General features: G+C 60.4%; 2 protein-coding genes across 3 annotated transcripts in view; both read right to left on the bottom strand.

Moving 5' to 3' along the window:
• Positions 1–1,433: 1,433 nt before the first annotated feature.
• On the bottom strand, positions 1,434–4,091 carry MAFA (MAF bZIP transcription factor A). Its single transcript, XM_067712677.1, has one exon. It carries the CDS (start codon positions 3,720–3,722, stop codon positions 2,694–2,696), a length of 1,029 nt encoding a protein of 342 aa, XP_067568778.1. The 5' UTR covers positions 3,723–4,091; the 3' UTR covers positions 1,434–2,693.
• Positions 4,092–11,266: 7,175 nt separating this feature from the next.
• The window catches only part of ZC3H3 (zinc finger CCCH-type containing 3), an 82,050-nt gene continuing 71,015 nt past the window's right edge, over positions 11,267–22,301 (bottom strand). Inside the window, exons 9-11 of one of the 2 annotated variants that reach the window (XM_067712675.1) lie at positions 14,383–14,567; positions 13,407–13,795; positions 11,267–11,707 (exon numbers count right to left, since the gene is read on the bottom strand). In XM_067712675.1, the coding sequence (XP_067568776.1) occupies positions 11,284–11,707; positions 13,407–13,795; positions 14,383–14,567 (998 nt within the window). In that variant the 3' untranslated portion in view covers positions 11,267–11,283. The remainder of the gene's footprint in view (positions 11,708–13,406; positions 13,796–14,382; positions 14,568–22,301) is intronic. The other variant, XM_067712676.1, reaches the window with a different exon arrangement.

Genomic DNA, 22,301 nt, shown 5'->3' with positions numbered 1-22,301 from the left:
AGAAGAGGTGGGGGAAGAAAGGAAGGAAAAAGAAAGAGGGAAGCAGGGAGGAAAAAGCAAAAGAAAATAGAAGAGGAAAGGGAAACCAAACCCAGCGCTCAGCCCCTCGCTCAGGCCCGCCCTGCAGAGGAACCCAAGCACTGGGGCGCGGGGGCGGGGGTACTTCCCGAGCCTCCCCGCCCCACCCCAGCCCCACTGCCCGGTCCAGGCCCCGAGTACTGGGCTCTGAGAGGCCTGGGGTGCTGGAGGGAGAGGGATGAGCGCGGCTCCCTGCCCACCAACCCCTCCCCGCAGAAGAAGACCGACCGTCAGGCTGCCCGGCCCTCAGCCCTCCATCCGCTTTCTCTGCCCGGAGGATGGCTCTCCAACGGCCCCTCAGGCGGTAACAGTGGAAACTAAGGCGCCCTCATCTAAACCAGCCAGAGGACCGGCCCTCGCGCGCACCCGGACTCCGGGCCCCTCGCGTCGGCAAGAGTCTGAGCCGCGGGGCGTCCTGAGGTTGGCTGGGACCCGCCGCGTGCTCCCCACCCCCTCGCCATGCTGCAGTCTCCCCAACTGCTCCCCTTAACTCGCTCCCCCACGCCCACACTTCTCCTTCTCTCTGCACCAGCGTTTTTGCCCGCGGAGAGGGCAGCTTGCTCCCCTCCCTGGGGCTTGGAGGACTCAGCCCCTGGGTTTGGGGATTTCGCTCAAACCCTCACGGAGACCCACCCTCTCAGTTCTAAGTTTCATTCTAAGGCAAAGAGGGAGGGGGCAGCCCCCGGCTTTTCTCTGTCTTGCAGACAGAGGCACTAAAACAAACTCAGGCGACATCCTCGCGGGACCTGCAGCTGTCCCGGCCCCGAGGAGGAGCCTTGCTGTCCCCAGACAGAAAAGCGGGGAGCTTGGCAAGTTCCGTGGCAAGCTCTTCTCCAAATGTGCAAACCGCAGACTTCACCGGACTCCACCCCCTCCCGTCGTGAACAGAGGTAACAGTCAAGTACCTTACGGCGGCCCCAGGTCTCAGCGTGAAGTTCCCAGAGGTGCCGCCCTCCCTGGTGCCCTTGCAGTCCAGGCCTCGGCCCTTCAGGTGGGAGACCGCAGGCTCAGAAGAGCTGAGGACGGCACTTGCCACCAGGACGCATCGGCGCTGTGTGTGGGGTCACCCCCAAGGACGGCCTCACGCACCGGGCCGCGTCCTGCCTTAGTGGGGCCGGGGCCGCCCTGTGCGGCCCTCCTCCCAGTGGGGCAGCCCAGGGGCGGCAGGGCAGGTGCCTGCGGGTCGGGCCCTGACAGCAGCCTTTTTTAACAACTCTGGTCAGTCTCTCCCTGTCGGCCCAGGCGGGTCACCCAGAGCTAAGGCAGGGCCCAGTTCAGGGACCTCCTTTTCTTTCTATTCAGGAAGAAATATGGCAAAAACGAAAGCCACGTAAAAACCAGCCAGGCTCCAGTGATTTTTGGATCTAAACCGATTTATTTTGTGTGTGTTTTTCTCTTTCTTCAGTTTCGTAGCAAAAGGAAAAAGAACCCAACGAATACAACAACACAACGAAACTTGCAACGAGTTGGAGTCTCCTGCGCCCAGCAGAAGCAGGTGCTGGAGGAGTGCAGGATGGGCTGCGGTCCGGGGCCGGGGGCCTGCAGGGGCCGGAGCACCGGCCTCCCCACCCCCTCTTCCGGCTACTCCAAAAAGTGATCAGCTCTTAAAAGAAGAATCCACAAAAAACGAAACACATTTTAAATTAAAATAAAAACACTTTCTCCACCCGCCCCCATGCCAGGAGATTCAGGCGAAACCTCCTCTTTAAAAAAATTGTTTTTCTGCTAGAAATACTGTGCATTACTTTTTTTCTTTCACTTCTCTTGAGGGTTAAAATAAGATATATTTTCGCGGGAGTCATAAATACGATCTGGTGCATAGAGAAATAGCAGCTCGGGAGTCTGGGCCAGCTCCCACCCCCTCCCCCCGCGGAGTACAGTAGGGCAGCAGGACTGAACACAGCATGGATAATGCTCCTCGGCTTCAATCTCTAGGGGACGCCAGTGGCAGGGTGGGGGGCAGGCAGGCAGGAGGGCAGGCAGGGGCCAGGCCCCTCCGAGCGAGCGACACATGCTGGGACACGCGACGTCCGAGGGCAACCCCGGCCGGGAAGCAGGGAGCTTCCTCTAAGGGTTTCTTTTCTAATCACCGAACAAAACAAATATAAATACTTCGAAAACAAGACCGCTTTAAAAAGGAGTAGAAAAGGGCAGGGTAGGGAGGCCAAAAGGAAGTAAACGAAGGAGCGCGGGGCGGCGGCGGAGGCCCTCGCGGCGGTCCGGGTGAGGTCGGGCGCAGAACCGCATCTCACGTATGTACAAGCGGACGCCAGGAAGGACTTCGACCCGGCCCAACTCTCCCGGGAATCGCCGCGCTCCGAGCAGAGGAGTCGTGGCAGCGTCAGGACGGTCACCCGGTAAGGTGCGCGGGCCGGGAGCGAGGAGGCCGCGCCGCGGGAAGGGGCTTCCAGTCTGGAGCCTGCAGACGTCGCAGCGGGTCTCGCGGGGCCGGCCCGGCCGGAAGGCGGCGGCGTTAACGCGGGAGCGCGCGCGCGCGCGGCGGGCGCCTCGGCCCGGCCATGCGTCCTCGCCCTGGGCCGCGGAGTCCGAGCCGAGGCCCCGGGCCGCCCGCGCGAGCCTCATCTCGGCGGCGGCGCGGGCTCGGGGTCCGGTGCTCACAGGAAGAAGTCGGAAGCGCCCTTGGCCCCGACTCCCGGCGAGGACTCCCGCGGGAAGCCGGCTCCGCCCGCGCCCCCGGGGCCGCCCCGGCCGGCCAGCTTCTCGTATTTCTCCTTGTACAGGTCCCGCTCCTTGGCCAGGCGCCCCACCTCCAGCTTCAGCTGCTCCACCTGGCTCTGGAGCTGGCACTTCTCGCTCTCCAGAATGTGCCGCTGCTGCACCCGCTTGAAGCGGCATGACTGAGCGTAGCCGCGGTTCTTGAGCGTGCGCCGCTTCTGCTTCAGCCGGATGACCTCCTCCTTACTGAAGCCGCGGAGCTGCCTGTTTAGCTCGCGCACGGACATGGACACCAGCTGGTCGTCGGAGAAGCGCTCCTCCAGACGCACGTGGTGGCCCGTGCCGCCGCCGCCATGGCCCGCGCCGCCGTGGTGGTGGTGGTGGTGATGGTGGTGGGCGGCGTGGTGCGTGCCGTGGTGGTGGCCGGCGCCCATGTCGTCCGCGCCGCCGCCGCCCGCATAGCCCTGGCCCCGGAAAGCCTCGTAGGCCGCGGCGGCCTCTGGGTGGTGGTGCGCACCGTGGTGCCCGGTGTGGTGGCCGCTGCCGATGAGCGCCTCCACCGCGTCCTCAGGCGTCAAGTTGAGCGCCTCGGGGTTCAGGTGGTGCTGGTAGCCGCTCATCCAGTACAGATCCTCCAGCGCCGGCTTCCCCGAGGCGCCCCCGACGGCGCCGGGGCCCCCGCTTGCCGGCCCCGGGGCAGCCCCGGCCTGCGCCGCGCCGCCGCCGCCCCCCGCGCCGCCGCCGGTGCCCGGGCTGGGCGCGCAGAAGCTGGGCGAGGAGGGCACGGAGGAGCAGGGCGTGCTGAGCGGCGTCGAGGATAGCGAGCCGGGCGGCAGACGGTGGCAGAAGCGCTCGGCCTCGGGCGGCTCCTTCTTCACCTCGAACTTCATCAGGTCGAAGTCATTGACGTACTCGATGGCCAGCGGGCTGCTGGGCAGCTCAGCGCCCATCGCCAGCTCCGCGGCCATCGCCCGGGGGGGCCCACCGCCTCGCCCGGCTGAGCCCCAACAGGAGGCCGGGGGGGGAGCCACGGGCCTCTCCCCCCCCTTCGCGCCCCACTGGCGGCGGGTCCCTGCGGGGGCGGCGGCGAGGGCGCGGGCTCCTAGCTGAAGCTCGCGGCGAAAAGTTTCACGCAGCCAACTCAGGGGTGGCCACCGGGGACGCCGCCGGGCAGCCCTGGGTCGCTCCCCGGCGGGTGCAGGCCGGCCGCGGTCCCCTGTTCCCGAGCCGGCGGCCGGGCGCTGGCCCGGCGGGTGGCGGTGCGGCCACCGCCTCCGGCTGCTCGGGTTCCCCTCGCTCCGCCCGCGTACAGCCCGGCCCCGCCTCCACCGCCGAGCGCCGAGCTGTGCGCTTCCCCCTTATAGTGCCGGGCGCCTGGGCCCGCCTTTATGGGAGGGGTACGCGCCTCCGGGCCAATCGGAGCCCCAGACCCGTCGCTCTCATTTGCCTATCCCCATGGCAACCCGGAGCCCAGCTGTCAATCTCCTGCGGGGAACAGCTGTGGGAAGGGGTGGTGACCCGCCGCCAGGGAGAGGAGGGGCAGGGCCCTCTGGTGGCCGCCTCGGGGGACTGCACGGGCAGAGGGCGCGGGGCGCGCGGGGGGCGCGGGACCGGGCCCGAGGCCTCCGAGGCCTCGCGTCCGCGACGGGGCGGCCACAGAGGCTCGGGGAGCAGGGGGTGCTCCTCGGTGCCTCCTTCCCCTGCAGTCCAGCTGGCCGTGACCCAGCAGCCTCTTCCCAGGTTTCTTTCCGGCCGGCCGGGAGCCCGCGTCCAGCCCCGCTAGCGTGGTGGCGCCGGGACATTCCGGTCTCCCGACACAGGTGACACTGCGCGGCCTGGCCGGGCGCTGCGCGGGAGCGCCGGTTATTTTTAGCTCCGCGGTTCAGGCGGGTTCAGGAATTTAGTCAACAAAGTTGCTGGCACCTTCGTGCGGCGGGATCCACCGCGGGACGCCCGACTCCAAGGGTGTGCGGCGCAGATGGGGAGGGAGTCGCGCGCAGGCCGGCGAAGTGGGGGCGCCAGGGACCCTAATACCGGGGCCTGAGCCGCGGGACGGGTGAGGCCTGGGGCTCAGAGGGCCGCTAGGCTCGCACCGCATTAGGCGTCCGGGCTCCAGCTGCCCACCTGCGCGGGTCTGGCCTCTTGGCAGGGTTGTGGCGCAGAGCTGGGCGGGGGCGGGGATTGGGGCGGCGGAGGCGGGGAGCCTCCAGTGCTAGGAGAAACCGGGAGGGCTGGGCTCAGGGAGCGGAGGTGCGCCTATTGCCCAGGGCGTGGTGACTAGGTAAAGAACTGTGGAGCAGTGGGTGCGCCCAGAGCAAGGGGCGGTCCCTGCCACGGCCCTCCAGGGTCAGCTGAGATGGGAGGGCGTGACCCAGAGAGGCCCCCAATCCTCTATACTATTATGTGACTTTTATAATTTAAAAACTCAGTCTTAAATGCAAGCATGTATGCGCATAGAAGCAAAGGTCTGGAGGGACTGTGGGCAAGACGTCACCAGGGACAGCCTAGCCACGTGCTGGGGGCGTTTATCCCCCAGGGTTTTTACCTTGTTCCTGGCATGAGTATCTAATATTTTATAATAAGAAAAGTGTCATACAATGGGGAGTGAAACCGCACCTCTTAAGATGTCATGGGGGTGACCCGGCCCCATCTGCACAGTGGGCACCTCTTGCCCCTTCCTCCTTTCCCCCACGTCCCTCTGGGTGGGGCTGGGCTGTGAGGCAGGGCCATGCGGAGAACAAGGACCCGTCCCACAGGGATGGCCCAGCAAGTGGCAGAACACAGGCCCCAGGCGGGGGGTCTGGGCTCTAGGCCAGATGCGTTGCCAGGTTTGGGGCTCCCTTTTAAGCCCTCGGCGTTCAGAGGGAGGCCACAGCGCAGAGGGGTGATGGCGAGCTGGCGGTACGTCTGCCTGTCCCAGGGGGAGAGCGCGTCTGCATTGGGCTGCTGTGTCTGGACACTTGGCCTCTGCCCCTCACACTGTGGCTCCAGCCAGGCCGCTGGACCAGCCACGGGTTTGGTCCCAAGCTCAGAAGGGTGCTGGGGTGGAGCCAGGCTTGTGCACGTGGGGGCCCTCCTCACAGCTCCTGGCCTCAGGCCGAGGGGCACTGACCTACAGCCGTGCCTGGGCTCTGTGGCACCCCCAGTCCCGCCCAGTCGTCTTGTCTTGTCCTGAGACATGCAGTAAGGCCCATCCCAAGCCCACCCTGAACCCCCTCGAGTCCTCTGCTCAGCCACACCAAGTCAGGGACAGTTCCCGCCACATCCAGCCCCAAAACGTGATGCTCGAGGAGGCTGGGCCCCGCCCCAGCCCAGAGGCAGCCAGCCCCTCACTCAGTCACACACAGGTCTTCATTCACTTCCTCCACTGGGGGAGGGACCCAGTGCAAGGCTGCTGCAGAGACGGCACTCAGAACTGGGGAGAGGCACGGGGGCCTTCGGGGCGGCCTGGGGCCAGGTAGGGTACCCATGTCCCTGACGGGCTTAAGCACCCGGTAAGCTCCCCGGTCCTGGACTTTGCCTCGGGGTCGGACTGGCTTCCTAGAAGGTCTGGGCCAGCAGGCCTGGCCTCAGCTCCTGGTGGTCCCCAAGCCTGGGGAGCCCTCAGTCTGCTCCCTGACTCTGCACGGTCTCAGCTGAGCTTTCGTCTCTCGTTAGTCACAGCCAGGCAGGTGGGAAAGGGGCCGAGAGTCCCCGTATGCAGGCCTTGGAGGGCTCGCCGACCACCCAGCGCCCTGCACGGTGGGCAGGACAGGCTCTCCCAGCCCAGGGAAGGGGCCGCCCCTTCCTGACTCAGGTGGTGGGCTCCAGGCTGGCTCCTTTCTCTTCAAACTCCTCTTTGCCACTTGCTGGCCTGGGGTGGGGCAAGTTCAAGGAGGCGCTCACAGCAGAGTCTGGGGAGCAGAGGCCGCAAGGGACCAGGGTCCATCCTGTCTGCCAGGAATGGCTGGTAGAAGGCCACAGAAACAGCATACAGGTGTGCTGTGTGCCCTGGCCGTGGCTGTCTTCTCAGCTCCCTGGACGGTGGAGGCTGGGAGAGATCACGCCAATGCCATGTTGCCCAGAAAAGGATCACTTTCTTCCCATCCACCACCACCACGTCTTCTGGGGGCCTCTCACACCCACCAAACAATCAGCACCTGAACCCATGGAACTCCACAGGGAGCCCCGTGGGGCTCGTCATTAAATGTGCCCCACGAGTCTTTACTGAGCACATTCTGTGCACCAGGCTGCCTGCCCGCAGGCAGTGTCCACTGCCTTTCACCAGGGAGGTGGCCCTGGTGTGTGGGAAGCGTGATGCAGCCAATACTGTGCTCATGGGCTCTGCAGTGGACGTTTCTCTCTGACCCCGACAGCTGGGAGGACTTGAAGGCTAGAGCGACTGGACAGCTGACAGCTGGCAGATGACGGGGTTTGTAGCTGGACTGGCGCCTCCACACGGCAGCTGGCTGGTTGGGCTTCCTCGCAGCATGGTGGCTGGTTCCCAGCGGGAGTGTCCGAGAGCCTGGCGGACATGCCTGGCATTTTTGTGAGGTGCGGCAGTGCTCAGCCCACATCCCATGGGGGCACAGACACAGTCTCCTACAGGTCACGTAGAGGAAAAACACTACACTGGTACAGCATCTCTGGCAAATACAGTCTACCAGCGTGGGGATGAGAGCAGGGAGTAAACCATAAAATAATAAGCAAATTATCTGTTTCCCACTGCTGTGCAGGAAATCACCACAAGTCCAGCATCAAACGGCATCTTTATTGTCTCAGCGCCGTCGTCAGGAAGCCCGCGGGCCAGGGTCTCAAGGTCGGGGGTGCGTGCGTGTGTGCGTGCGTGCGTGTGTGTGTGTGTCTCTCTCTCTCTGTCTGTCTAGTCTGGAGGTTCCTCTGGGGAAAGAGACCCCCAAGTTCCCTCAGGTTGTCAGGACCATTTCTCGGAGTCTGAGGGACCAAGGCCCCGGGCTCAGGGGGCTGGAGGCCGCCCTGGCTCCCTGCACCCCATGACTGCCCCAAGGTGGCCAGGCCAGCGACAAGAGCCTCTGGAGGAGCCCCGCCCACCCGATGCGGAGGGGCCACCACAGCAGGTGAGAAAGGGGAGGGTCCAGGGGGCTTGGCCTGATGTTGGGGGTGGTCAGGCGCCTGTGGGCCACCTCTGGGGACCACAGGGCCGCCCATGGGCAGTGCTGCGTCAAAGTCCCAGCTCAGCACCCTGGGCTCTGGGCAAGCCCTGTTGCAAGGGTTAAACGCTCCATCACAAAGTGCGGCGCTGCAGGGTCCGCACGGCCTGCTACCGAGCTGCCTCACGGAATTCACAAGGTGAAGCCCCAGGACCCCCGTCCCCGAACAGCTGGCCCAGGCTCTCCAGGCTGGGGCCAGAGGTGCCGCTCGGCCTGGGGCAGGGCGCAGCTGAAGGCCTCTGCTCAGCCCCACTCCCTCCCTCCAGGGATTTCTTCCTGAGCTCAGAGCGCTGCGGGTGCTCTCCCCACCCAGGGCCTCACCAGTGCTCAGTGAGGAACAGGGTCGCATACTCTGCGGGGTGGGCGGTGCCTCCCTGGGGAAGGGCTCAGGCCGGCCGGAGCGCCACACACGCCCCCTTCCAACTCCTCCCAGCCCCCAGGAGAGGCCGGGCCGTGCCCAGGCAGCACCTCCTCCGGACTCCACGTGGGAGCCACGTTCGCGGCCCCCAGGCCTCCCCAGTGCACCCCCCACCTCGGATGCCTCGCCTCCCCTGGGGCTAGGGGCCCAGATTCTGAGGACCCTCGTGTGGTGGCCCAGGCCCATGCCACCTGCGGGTCACCTGACCTCAGGCCTCACCTAGAGGGTCTGCCCGCCACGGCTCCCTGTCCTTGGGGCCATCATCTGAGAGGCTGCACGACCTGCCTCACTAGAGCAAAGGGCAGTTCACAGGGTAGCGGGCGGGGGGGTGCACAGGCCTGAAGAGGGCAGTGGGCTCCTGACAAGGCAAGAAAGGCTCCAGGAGGCCCTGCCTGGGCTCCACAGCCCTCACGCAGGTGGGGCTGCTGCAGGGCAGTGGGGCGGCAACCCACGCCTTCAACCTCGGGGCGCCCAGTGGCCTGCCCCTTAGCACGAGGAGCCCAGAGTGACCACTGCCCCCTCCTCCTGCCTGGGAACAGAGACTGACCAGGCTGAGCCTGAGGCTGACAAGGTCCTCAGGGGGTCACAGGGGCTGGAGGGTCCCCAGGACACGGGCCCAGAGCAGCCGCTGGTGGGGCAACTCCTCTTCCCGGGGTGCCCAGCCCTTCCTGAGCCTTCCACGGTGGCCTGCAGCTGTCAGAGCGGCTGCTTCCGGGCGGTGGGCTGTACCGTGGGCAGTGGGGCCAGGGCACAGGTATGCACGTGGAGGAGAGAGCGGCTGGGGAGAGTAGCCTCCGGAGAGCAGTGGCAGTCCCAGGCAGGCGGTGGGCATCCAGCTGCCCACGGGTCTGTCGGGAGCCCCCGCCATGGACACACCTGCTCACCTCCTGTCCAGCTGGTGCCCACCTTGCAGTCTCAGGGGCGTGTACCCTCTTTTACCGTGGAGGGAAGTACAGGGAGGTAGTGAGCAGGTGAGGGTCTGAGCCGGCCTCTCAGATCAGGAGGGACCAACAGCTGTGTCCCCGGTGGTCTCCTATCTGCCCAGGCGGAGGAGGGAGGATTTATCCCCCGCCCTCCCATCATCGAAAGTTTGCCCGCTGTGGTGGCGCTGACTGTGGGCTTCAAGAGGGAGCCTGGGGAGGATCGCCCATCCTAGCCGGGAGGAGGAGCCGGGCAGCGGGGCAGGTTGCATCTCCGGCTCTTGCAGTCTCCCCTTTGTCATCACTTAGCCCAGGATCCTTGGCCCCCGCCGCACCAATCCACGTCTCCTCCAAGGCCCTGGGCCGAGGCCACCACCGAGAGACCCGAGGGGTGGCTGGATGAGGATACGGGCTCTGCCAATATCTGCCCGCAGGGCCAGGCTGGGGAAGCTAGCTGGCCCACAGCTGGTCCACTCAGTTCCCTGACGGGCTGGGGGCCCTTTTGTATAATTAATTAATTAATTAGTTAGTTAATTATTTTTCTTGGCCGCATTGGGTCTTCGTTGCTGTGCGCGGGCTTTCTCTAGTTGCGGCGAGCAGGGGCTACTCTTCATTGCGGTTTGCAGGCTTCTCATCGCGGTGGCTTCTCTCGTTGCGGAGCACAGGCTCTAGGCGTGCAGGCTTCAGGAGTTGTGGCACGCGGGCTTCAGTAGTTGTGGCACACAGGCTTAGTTGCTCCGCGGCATGTGGGATCTTCCTGGACCAGGGCTCGAACCCGTGTGCCCTGCACGGGCAGGCGGATTCTCAACCGCTGCGCCACCACGGAAACCCCTGGGGGCCCTTTCTTCACAGCTGGGTCTGACTCCAGAATCCACCATCCTGCCGAACTGGCAAACGTCAGGCCCCAGCGATCAGCACGAGACGACAGGACCCCTGCTCTGCTAGACTGAACAGCGCCACCGCACGCTGACGCTGGGCAGGACCCTTGCCACGAACTGGCCTTGGTTCTTGTCACCTCTGAGCTGCTGCAGGGGCGCGCCATCACACAGACGAGGGCTGGTGGAGAGCAGGACCCCCGGGTGCTCACCCTGGCCTCCCGGGGCGGAGTGTCCGTCCCTCCCGTGCCGGGGCTGGGCCGAGGGGCCTTCGTTGGCCAATGCGAGGCACTGGCCATCGAGGATGGAGTGTGGGCGGAGGCCCGAGCTGCACCCACACGGGTGGCCCTCTTACCCTTCAGCCAGCGCGGCCCTTTCAACCTGGGCCCAGAAGGAGCAGGTGGAGGACAAGTGGCCGTGCAGCTGACCCGACTCCTGGCAGAAGCGTGAGGCTGCAGGCTGGGGAGCAAGGGGCCCCCAGCACACGGGGTGGTTTGTGATGTGGATCCCGGGGCGGCCACCCCAGAAGGGGGCTGCTGGCACACGCTCGCCAGCGGAGCACAGCTCACTTCCCTGGGGGTGAGGGGTGAATACCCTGAGTGGCCATGCACCCCTCGAAGCCTGGGCAGTGGCATCCAGCAGGGGGCCAGGCCCTGTCCGAGGCCCCCGTGCTCTCCGCCAGGGCTCCCCAAGCCCAGGGGCCAGAGACGCTGCCTCCTCCCTCGGGCCGCCCTGTCCCAGGCCAGGTGCCAGCTTGGGGCAGGTCCTCTGGCCCCAGGCGGTGGCATCCAACATGCAGGCAGGCCCCTCCTGGGTCTCTCCCAGCCACAAATCACACTGGCCTAACCGTGGGGGACAGGCTGCCCCAACCCTCTGAGCCATCTAGGGGCGGCAGGGAAGTGGCCCATGTTCCTGCCCGAAGGCACGGAGGGGCTGTGCCTCCGCCTCACCAGGGCCAGGCGGGCAGGTGGAGAATGAGTGGGGGGCCACTGGAGGGGGGTCTGTGGCCTGCCCCTCACCTTCCCCTCAATCTCAGGCCTCCAGGCCACCCTGGGGTGGCACCCCTGGGGACGCTCTGGGGCCTCTGGGCAGGCCGGGCAGCGGTGGGGTGGCAGTCAGGACAGCCACGAGGACACAGGACAGAACCTTTATTGCTGAACGCAAAACACCCGCCAGCGAGGCCTGCCCGGCAGTCCCTCCCTGGGCAGGAGGTCTGCGGGGGGACCGGCGTGGGGGTGGGGGGCGCATTGCATGGCCGCTGCCGCACCCACAGTGGGGACGGGCCTGGGGGTCAGCCCTGCCGGGCACCCCTCGGGGCAAGGCTGAAGAACCCGGGGTGGGCGGGTGGGTGGAGCCCAGCCCGAGGCAGGTGAGGCCTGGGCACTGATCACGCAGGGCTGAGAGCCAGGCGGGCAGAGCGACGGCCCTGCAGCCCCGGGGGCTCTGTGGCAAGCGGCCCCTCCTCTGGGGCGGTGGCGGGCAGTCTCCTTCCTCTCCAGGGACGAAGGGCTGAGGTAGGCGTGGGCCGGCTCCCTGGGCCTCACAGACGGGGTTTGATGTGCAGCGATTTCCCTGTTCCGAGAGGGGCAAAGGTCAGGCACCAGGAGTCCCCCAGCCAGGAGGAGTGCCCCCCCTCCCAAAGCTTCTGGGTCAGGGACCGCTAGCAATGGGGAGAGGGGCTTTGACACCATCGTCCTCTCGTCCACCACCCACTGCCCTCCCTGGGGTCCGGCGTCTAGCAGGGTGCAGGCCTGGCCTGTGGGGCTGAGAGCTCCCCTGGGTGGGGGAGCAGAGGCCTGCCAGGTGGGATAGCCCCTGGGGAGTGGGTGGGTCACGGCGGGAGCCACAGCAGTGTCCAGGCTGAGCTATAAACACCAGGTGCAGGCCGCCTGCACGCGCACACAGCACAGGCTCGCACCTGGACAAGTCTGAGGCTGCCAGACGGAGCCCCTGGCGTGAAAAGCCAGGGTGGGTGTGAGCAGTTGCTGGGTGAGGGGCGGGGCTGAGGCCCCTGTGCAGGGTGACATGCCGGGGCGGGAGGGGCGCGGTGGTAGAGGCTTCCCACAGCAGAGCAGGCTCCTGCCCTGTGTGGCCCACGCTCACTGGGTGCCAATGCCCCTCCCCTCCTGTGAACACTCCAGGCCAGCAGCCCCGCTGACCACAGATGCCTCTCTGTGGCTGCCCATCGGCACGGCACTGTCCACGTGCCCCCTGCCAGCCCGCCTCTCCTCCTGGGACCCCACTTCAGGGCCGAGGACCCCAGTCACTGGCTCAGCTAAGCCAGTGCCTAGAGGTCAGCCCAGCCAGCCAGGGCCCCCGGCCTGCAGACTCCACCGGCCTCTGCTCGAGGGCCTCGGCCCCCCTCTGCCTGTTCTTCCAGCTCCTGGGAGGTCAGCAAGGCCTGAGCAGGGAAGGAGGCTGATGGGGGCCCCCAGGACAGTGGGGGTCTGCAGCCTCTCACCCACCCTGCCTGCTTCCTCTGATTCTGGGGCTGGTTGCAGGGCTGCTTATCTTACTTTAAAAAAAAAAAAAAGAATTTTCAAAGGTGGCTGCCTCGGGCTGTCTGCTCCCTCCCCCCCGTGCCCCAGTGTGTCCTCCCGATGGAAGGAGCTGGTGGCCAGCCAGGCAGGGTGGGCGGGTGGGGGGCCCGGCCGCAGCCTGGCGTCTGGGACGCGGTGGCTTGAGCAGGCGTGAGCGAGCTCAGCAGAGCTGGTAGCAAAGGCTGCAGCAAGCGTCTTCCATTAACGCTACGACCGTGAAATATGACAATAAAATGACGGCCGTATGGTCGCAAATTTGCAGCCCGCCGAGCTGCGTGGGGTTTATCGTCACTCAAACGCGCAGAGAGCTGTAAAATGTTTACAGAAAGGGTCGTTTGCAGCCATAAAGTCCTCTTTTCTCTCCTAAACAAGGCTGAGTGGAGCCATTTACCAAGCCCCAAATGTTCATCGGGGGAGAGGGAACATCTGTTCTCTCCAGGAGCCTGCAGTGATCTTCCAGAACAAATGAACAGAAATGGGTGCTTTCTAATTAAATCAGCCCTCGGCTGGCGCGCTCTGTGCAGGCGGCGCTGCTGTGCTCGCACCTCGCCGGCCCTGCCCCTGTGGGCCCCCGCAGGTGCACACCTGCCAAGCCAGGGACAGGGCACGGCAGCGCCCAGCCCACGCCAGCTCTCCGGAACCATCCAGGCCCCGCCTAGAGATTCTGACCCAGTGGGTCTGAGGCGGGCACTGCAAGAGTGCAGCTGCGCTCCGGCGGGCGGGTTGCCTACCTGAGTCCTTGGTGGGGCTGCTCCTGGGGGTCGGGGTCCTGGGCTGGCCTCCTGGGCTTGGCGAGGACTGCAGGGAGATGAAGGAGGGCAGCCTGCAGAGGCTGCCGGAGCCCGTCCCCGCCGAGGCAGCCTCCTCCGGCACAGACAGCTCCTCCAGGTCCAGGGGCAGGGAGGCGGAGGGGGAGGAGGGGGAGAGGCGGGAGGGGGAGGACGGGGGGGAGGAGGGGGAGGGGGGCGAGGAAGAGGAGTGGGGGGAGGAGACGGAGGAGGAGGAGGCTGAGGCTGCAGCTAAGAGCCGCGGGGAAGGCGGGGTGGAGGCCGAGCCGGCTGCCGCGGAGGTGGGGCAGCTGGACATCTGCCTGGTGGGGCGATGGGCGGCCAAGGACTTCCTGCGGGAAATGAAGGGGAGCAGAGGCGTGAGGGTGGGCGGCCGGCCGGCCACCTGTATACTGCCTGTCCCGGCGGCAAGGCTCCCGGCGCCGCCCCGCCCCGGCAGCCATCAGGCATCACCGTGCGGGTTCAAGGCTGGCCCTCGGCCCAAGGACAGGCTGGCGGCGCTACAGGACCTGCAGCAACGCCACGCTGACCCTGTCCTCACTTTCTGCAGCCTTCCTCATGCACACGGGCTCCCACATTCACAGGGGGGTGAGCACAACAGGGGCCCCAGCCGTGAGCATCACCTGAGACCCTCCCCTCTCCTGGGGACTTGGAGGGGGCAGCTGAGAAGCCCCCACCTTCCTCCCCAGGGCGGGGGCTGGGCAGCCCTGCATGGCTTGGTCTGGGCCAGGGATGCCCTTGGCTCCGCCCAGTCTGGGGACCAGTGGGTGGGACACCTCGAGGTCACTTGATCGACTCTGGACTGAGGTTTCTTTTAGGGTCTGAAGCCCACAGAGCTGGGTGGCGGCGGGGTGGGGGGCTCCTTCCTGACCACCCCCCACCCTGCGCTTACACATGCAGCACCCACTGTCCCCGTCACCTGGGCCCGTGGCTGGTGGAAGCCCTGCTCCTGGGGGGCGTGATGTTGGGCTCCGGGGCCGGGGCTGTGGCTGCCCGCCGGCCGAGGTGCCTCTGGTTGCGGTGGAGCAGCTGGCACTGGGCGCCCCGGGGGCAGACGCCCCTGCGGGAGAAGTCGGGACACAGCAGCGTGTGCTTCTTCTTGCACTGCGGGGAGAAGGGGTGTGGCTGGGCAAGCCAGTGGAGGCCTCTGCGCCACTGGGGTGGCCCTGCCTGCTCCGCCCGCTGAGGCCTGGGCCAAAGGCTTCCTGTTGGGGGACTGAGGCCCGAGGGCCAGAGTGGCCCCGCAGCCCACGCCCCACCCATCAAGAAGGGCCCCTGAGCAGCCCAAGGGTCGAGGGCGCCGCCCAGTCCAGCCCTGCGCCTGGGCTGAGGGTCCTGTCAGGCTGAGGTGGCGATTCCCAGGGCGCTAACTCCTCCTCCTGACCACAGCCCACCCATCCTGGAAGAGGACCAGGGTGGGGGCGCTAGGCCTGGGGGCCCAGGGTGGAGGCCGGCTGCACACCTGATCCACCACACCTGTCACGGTGCTAATTACACCCCGTGGGGGCGGCCTACAAGCAGCTCGGGCAACAGGCAGCCTCAGCTCTGCCCGCCAAGCCCAAGGCCTGCCTTTCCTCGGCCCTCCTGCCCCCAGGACTGGGGCTGCAGGGCCCAACTCCGCAGCCGGGCTGTGTCCCACTTCTTGCCTGGCTCTTCTAGGGGAGGGGGTCCTGTTCTTCCCCACACCCAACAGCTGGCTTAGGGGGCCCGACCCAGCAGGAGAGAGCCAGGTACAGCAAGCCTCATGGGCCAGGTGACAGGCGATATGCTGGAGACAGGCCCGGATGGGAACCACTGCAAGCAGAGTCCCTGTGAAACCCACCCAGGGGGGAGTTTAAAACCAGCCCCGGTGCCTGAGCAGCTCGAGGGTGCCCACCGGCACAGCCACTGGAAATACACGGCAACAGCCTCGAGAGCGTCTTCCTCCCGGGCCCCATCACCTCTCCCCGGGCACGTGCCCCGAGAGTCCCTGATCTTAGCTCTGCTCCCAGCACCCAGGACAGAGCCGGCCGAGGACCCCACGGGGCGTGTACCCATTCTGTGAGCAGGATCTGGGCATTGACCCCATTCTTGGCCCCACACCTGGCTCCCCGCTGCCCCCAAGGGACCAGAAGCCCCTCACACTGGAGCCTGGGGGCTGGCATGAAGACAGGCAGGCAACAGCCCGAGCACCCGAGCAGAAGGCAGGCTCAGGCCAATGCCTGCTCTCCCTCCCTCCCTCCCTCCCTCCCTTCCACAGGGCCCTCTGCCCTGGGCCTGGCCAGTGACACGATCCCGAACCCAGTGGCCCCGCCCTCGCTGTTGCACACATAAAAGAGACACATGGAGACGCTGGGGCCATGCAGGGCTGCCCCTCGGGGCCTCCTGGGGAATAAGGGGGTCGGGGCAGGTAGAGGGGACAGGAAGGACCTTTGGGTGGAGAGGGCCCAGCACCGGGCTGCACACAGAGAGATGGCTAGAGGGCGCTGGACCTGCACTGTCCCGCGGTGACCACGAGCCCCGCGGCTGCTCTGAGCCTGGACGGTGTGACAGGTGCAACGCACAGGGGGCCCCAGGTAAAAGGCGGCACAGAGCTTTCTTCCCTGGTCGCACGCTGACATTTGTGATCTGCTGGGTCAAATAAACTCATCTCACCTGTTTCTGTTTCACTTTCTTAAGGTGGCTACTAGGAAATGTGAAATCCTGCGTGGGGTTCACATCTGGCTGACCTTCCTACTAGAGATGGCTGGTCTGAACTAGCTGAACTAGCTCCCAAGAACTAGTCTGAACTAGCTCCCAAGAACAACCGAATCCTAGGCTAGAGTGTAAAGAACTTTCTCAAATCGTCCGAGAGCTATCGAGAAAGTGAAATGATGGAGGAAAACCTATGCAGAGATGTGGTGGACACAGGGCTAGTCTCAGGTCTCAAAGGCCCGACGTCCCCCTTAGACCAAGGTCACTGAGGAAGGGGCAAAACCAACCAACCACACAAAACTCCCTGCAGAGCTGGAAATTAAGAAAGTCACCGCTAAATAATTCATTGGTCAAACAAGAAACAATGGAAATCAGGTCATATTTAGAACCAAATGATAACACCAAAACAACCCATCAAAATTCGTGAAATGCAGCTGAAGCAGCACTTGGAGAGAAGTCCTCAGCCTTACAAGCTCATGTTATTAGTAAAGAGGATATACCTCAAAAGTTAGAAGTCTGGTCCACAGAAAAGGAAAGCAGAGAATACTTCTCAACGTAGTTTATTGGGCCAGAATAATCTTAGAACCAAACCCTGACCAGAACTAGATGATAAGAGAACATTTAGGGACTTCCCTGGTGGTGCAGTGGTTAGGAATCTGCCTGCCAATGCAGAGGACATGGGTTCGAGCCCTGGTCCTGGAAGATCCCACATGCTGTGGAGCAACTAAGCCCGAGCACCACAACTACTGAGCCTGCGCCCTAGAGCCCGTGAGCCACAACTACTGAGCCCACGTGCCACAACTACTGAAGCCCGTGTGCTTTGAGCCCGTGCTCCGCAACAAGAGAAGCCACCGCAATGAGAAGCCCATGCACCGCAACAAAGAGTAGCCCCCACTTGCCGCCAACTAGAGAAAGCCCGCGTGCAGCAATGAAGACTCAACGCAGCCAAAAATAAATTTTAAAAAAATGAAATTCAGCATCAATTCAAAGTTTAGCAAATTTGTGATAGAAGGGAACTTCCTTAGCTTAATATAGAACCTTTCAGAAAGCCTCACTTGCCAAGGGGCATGGCTGGAAGCCCACGGCCATGACGAGTCAATATCACACTGGGCTTACAGGCAGGGCAGAAAAAGAAAGAAAAGGCGTTTAAACTCAAAGGAAGAAAATATGGTCGTTACTTCAAAAGATACGACTGTTTATGTAGAGAAACCCAAGAGAATCCACCCTATGGATGATTCACTACAATTACTAATACAGTTTAGCAAGGTTGCTGGAAACAAAATCAATATTAAAAGTTGTATGTCCAGGGCTTCCCTGGTGGCACAGTGGTTGAGAGTCCGCCTGCCGATGCAGGGGACACGGGTTCGTGCCCCGGTCCGGGAAGATCCCACATGCCGCCGAGCGGCTGGGCCCGTGAGCCATGGCCGCTGAGCCTGCGCGTCCGGAGCCTGTGCTCCGCAGTGGGAGAGGCCGCAACAGTGAGAGGCCCGCGTACCGAAAAAAAAAAAAAAAAAAATTGTCCATACACCAATGAGCAGTGAGAAGATAACATTTAAAAATGTGTTCTTGATAAAAATAATAAATGTGACAGGAATAAATCTAACGAAGATAAGCAAGAATTTTATTAAATGAAAAGCTTTTGACAAAATTCAACACCCATTTATGATAAAAACTCTCCAGAAATTGGGCATAAAAGGAACCTACCTCAACATAATAAAGGCCATATATGACAAACCCAGAGCAAACATTCTCAATGGTGAAAAACTGAAAGCATTTCCTCTAAGATCAGGAACAAGACAAGGATGTCCACTCTTGCCACTATTATTCAACATAGTTTTGGAAGTCCTAGCCATGGCAATCAGAGAAGAAAAAGAAATAAAAGGAATACGAATTGGAAAAGAGGAAGTAAAACTGTCACTGTTTGCAGATGACATGATACTATACATAGAGAACCCTAAAGATGCCCCCAGAAAACTACTAGAGCTAATCAATGATTTGGTAAAGATGCAGGATACAAAATTAAAGCACAGAAATCTCTCGCATTTCTATGCACTAACAATGAAAGATCAGAAAGAGAAATTAAGGAAATAATGCCATTTGCCTACATATCAAAAAAATTAAAGAACCTAGGAATAAACCTACCTAAGGAGGTAAAAGACCTGTACTCAGAAAACTCTTAAGACACTGATGAAAGAAATCAAAGATGACACAAACAGATGGAGAGGTATACCATGTCCTTGGATTGGAAGAATCAATACTGTGAAAATGACTATACTACCTAAAGCAATCTGCAAATTCAATGCCATCCTTATCAAATTCCCAGTGGCATTTTTACAGAACTAGAACAAAAAATCTTAAAATCTGTATGGAGACACAAAAGACCCCGATAGCCAAAGCAGTCTTGAGGGAAAAAAAACAGAGCTGGATGGAATCAGACTCCCTGACTTCAGACTATACTACAAAGCTACAGTAATCAAGACAATATGGTACTGGCACAGAAACAGAAATATAGATCAATGGAACAGGATAGAAAGCCCAGAGATAAACCCATGCACCTATGGTTAACTAATCTACGACAAAGGAGGCAAGGGCATATAATGGAGAAAAGACAGTCTCTTCAATAAGTGGTGCTGGGAAAACTGGACAGCTACATGTAAAAGAATGAAATTAGAACACTCCCTAACACCATACACAAAAATAAACTCAAAATGGATTAGACACCTAAATGTAAGACCAGACACCATAAAACTCTTAGAGGAAAACATAGGAAGAATACTCTTTGACATAAATCACAGCAAGATCTCTTTTGATCCACCTCCTAGAGTAACAGAAATAAAAAGAAAAATAAACAAATGGGACCTAATGAAACTTAAAAGCTTTTGCAAAGCAAAGGAAACTACAAACAAGACGAAAAGACAACCCTCAGAATGGGATAAAATATTCGCAAACGAATCAACAGACAAAGGATTAATCTCCAAAATATATAAACAGCTCATGCAGCTCAATATTAAAAAAACAAACAATGCAATCCAAAAATGGGCAGAAGACCTAAATAGACATCTCTCCAAAGAAGACATACAGATGGCCAAGAAGCACATGAAAAGCTGCTCAACATCACTAATTATTAGAGAAATGCAAATCAAAACTACCATGAGGTATCACCTCACACCAGTCAGAATCGGCATCATCAGAAAATCTACAAACAACAAATGCTGGAGAGGGTGTGGAGAAAAGGGAGCCCTCCTGCACTGCTGGTGGGAATGTAAATTAATACAGCCACTGTGGAGAACAGTATGGAGGTTCCTTAAAAAACTAAAAATAGAATTACCATATGACCCAGCAATCCCACTACTGGGCATATACCCAGAGAAAACCATAATTCAAAAAGACACATGCACCCCAATGTTCACTGTAGCACTATTTACAATAGCCAGGTCATGGAAGCAACCTAAATGCCCATCGACAGATGAATGGATAAAGAAGATGTGGTACATATATACAATGGAATATTACTCAGCCATAAAAAGGAACGAAATTGGGTCATTTGTAGAGATGTGGATGGATCTAGAGACTGTCATACAGAGTGAAGTCAGAAAGAGAAAAACAAATATCATATATTAATGCATAATTGTGGAACCTAGAAAAATGGTACAGATGAATCGGTTTGCAGGGCAGAAATAGAGACACATATGTAGAGAACAAACGTATGGACACCAAGGCAGAGCGGGGGGAAGTGGCGGGGGTGGTGGTGGTAGTGGTGGGATGAATTGGGAGATAGGGATTGACATGTACACACTAATATGGATAAAACAGATAACTAATAAGAACCTGCTGTATAAAAAAATAAATAAAATAAAATTCAAAAACAAAAATTTTATTAAATGACATCAAAGGAGAACCCTGTATAACTAGAGACGGTGTGCCTTGATCATGGGCAGAAGACTCACTGGAGAGACAGATACCAACTGTCCAAGGAAACCTGACTACAGAGGGGCCCATGACAGATCCACAGGGCAAAGGGGCTCTTCAATGCAAGGTGTGTGGGCGAAACAACACTGGTCCCCTACACAGACACAAAATCACTTCCAGCTGGACTGGTGGGGAACGTCTTAAATGGCAAAGATCCGACCACAGGATGCAGTGGGGAAGGAGGTCTCATACAAGCACAAGAGGTGCAAACTGTAAAGAGAGATGAATAATAATATTTCCATTAAAATTAAGAGCTTTTGGGCTTCCCTCGTGGCGCAGTGGTTGAGAGTCCGCCTGCCGATGCAGGGGACACGGGTTCGTGTCCTGGTCTGGGAAGATCCCACATGCCACGGAGCAGCTGGGCCTGTGAGCCATGGCCGCTGAGGCTGCGCATCCGGAGCCTGTGCTCCGCAACAGGAGAGGCCACAACAGTGAGAGGCCCGCGTACCGCAAAAAAAAAAAAAAAAAAAAAAAAAAATTAAGAGCTTTTGTTCGTCAAGATACATCACAAAGATGGGACTTCCCTGGTGGTCCCAATGCAGGAGGCCTGGGTTCGATCCCTATCAGGGAACTGGATCCTACATGCCGCAACTAAAGACCCCATATGCCATAACTAAGACCCAGTGCAGCTAAATAAATAAATATTAAAAAGAAACATCACAAAGAAGTAAAAAAATAAATGACAAACTGAAGATACTTGCCACTAATGTGAATGACAAAAGATTAATATTCAGAATATTTTACATTGCTACATATAGATATATATTTTTTAATTTAAAAAAATATTTATTTATTTATTTTTAGCTGCATTGTGTCTTTGTTGCTGCGCCTGGGCTTTCTCTAGTTGCGGCGAGCGGGGGCTACCCTTCACTGCGGTGTGCGGGCTTCTCACTGCAGCGGCCTCTCTTGTTGCGGAGCACGGGCTCTAGGCACACAGGCTTCAGTAGTTGTGGCTCGCGGGCTTAGCTGCTCCATGGCATGTGGGATCTTCCCGGGCCAGGGCTCGAACCCGTGTCCCCTGCATTGGCAGGTAGATTCTTAAACACTGCATCACCAGGGAAGTCCCACAATGATATATTTTTATGTTCACATTTATATTTTATAAATTTCCCATGAGTCAGTAAGAGAAAACCGACACACTGGAGAAATGTCTCCACATTCACTTAAAAACAAAACAACAAAACCCCAGCTATTTTTCAGAAGAGAAGGCACAAGGGGTTTAAACATTAGGGAAGACGTTCTGCTTCATTTAAATCAGAGAAAGGCAAATTAAAAAATGCAAGGTAGCTTTCAATCCTTAAAATGATCAAAAAGATAACAGAGGGCGCTGTCACGAGGGACGTGTGGGCACAGCCTCTGGGAGTCGCCTGAGGTTCCGACTACAGCGACCTGCCACACACTCCGTGCCTGTGGCCGTCGCTCTCCAAGGGCTCTAAAGCCCTGGTCCCCTCGGGGGCGGCAGAGCCCGCGGCACAGACTGTCCCCAAGATGCCAGCCTGCCCTCCCGAAGCCCTTCTGCAGGGGCGAGGCCAGGAGGACCACTGAGCCGCACACCTGAGCTCATCGCTCAGCCACCACGGCTCCTGGGGGCCACTCTGTCCAGGGCACGGCCCCGCTGGCCGACTGCGCCAGGCCTGGTGGTGACTGTGGAGGAGCTGGCGTGGGGCTGCGGGTCCTCTCCTCCTTGGCCAGCAACATGTCGGACTCTTCCATCTGGCTTGTCCACAGCAACCCCACATGCTGGTGCGGCCCAGGGGCCGTTGGCCCTCACACTCTACCTGGGTCCCGCCCACTCATTTCCGCCCTCCCGCGGGGGCCAGGTCCTCCCTCAGGAGCCAGCAACACCTCCACTGGGGGGCCCATCAACGTCCCCGGTGACTCACCAGTTTCCTTTCCACCCCCCAAACCAAAGCTGCCCCCTTTTCCAGCTTGGAAACCCCCTCCCCCTCCCCCTCTGCCCACCACTGGCCCCTCTGCAGGCCTCTCGAGTGCGCCTGCTCTTGGCCACTGTCCGTGGGGGCCCTGCCTCAACCACTTCATCATTCATTCCAATACTGGCACCCAAATGCAGTGTGATATCCTAGAACAGAGAACAGAAACTAGGGGGAGACCGGGTAAAATCCGAACAAAGCCTCAAGTGAAGCTGGTGGTAACGCACCAGCGCTAACTTCTTAGTTCTGACAGACAGTTACAGCT

Source organism: Pseudorca crassidens, chromosome 17 (genome assembly GCF_039906515.1).
Source record: "Pseudorca crassidens isolate mPseCra1 chromosome 17, mPseCra1.hap1, whole genome shotgun sequence".
Taxonomy (NCBI): domain Eukaryota; kingdom Metazoa; phylum Chordata; class Mammalia; order Artiodactyla; family Delphinidae; genus Pseudorca; species Pseudorca crassidens.
The sequence above is the reverse complement of the archived record's forward strand: the minus strand, read 5'-3'. Positions and strand labels throughout refer to the sequence as shown.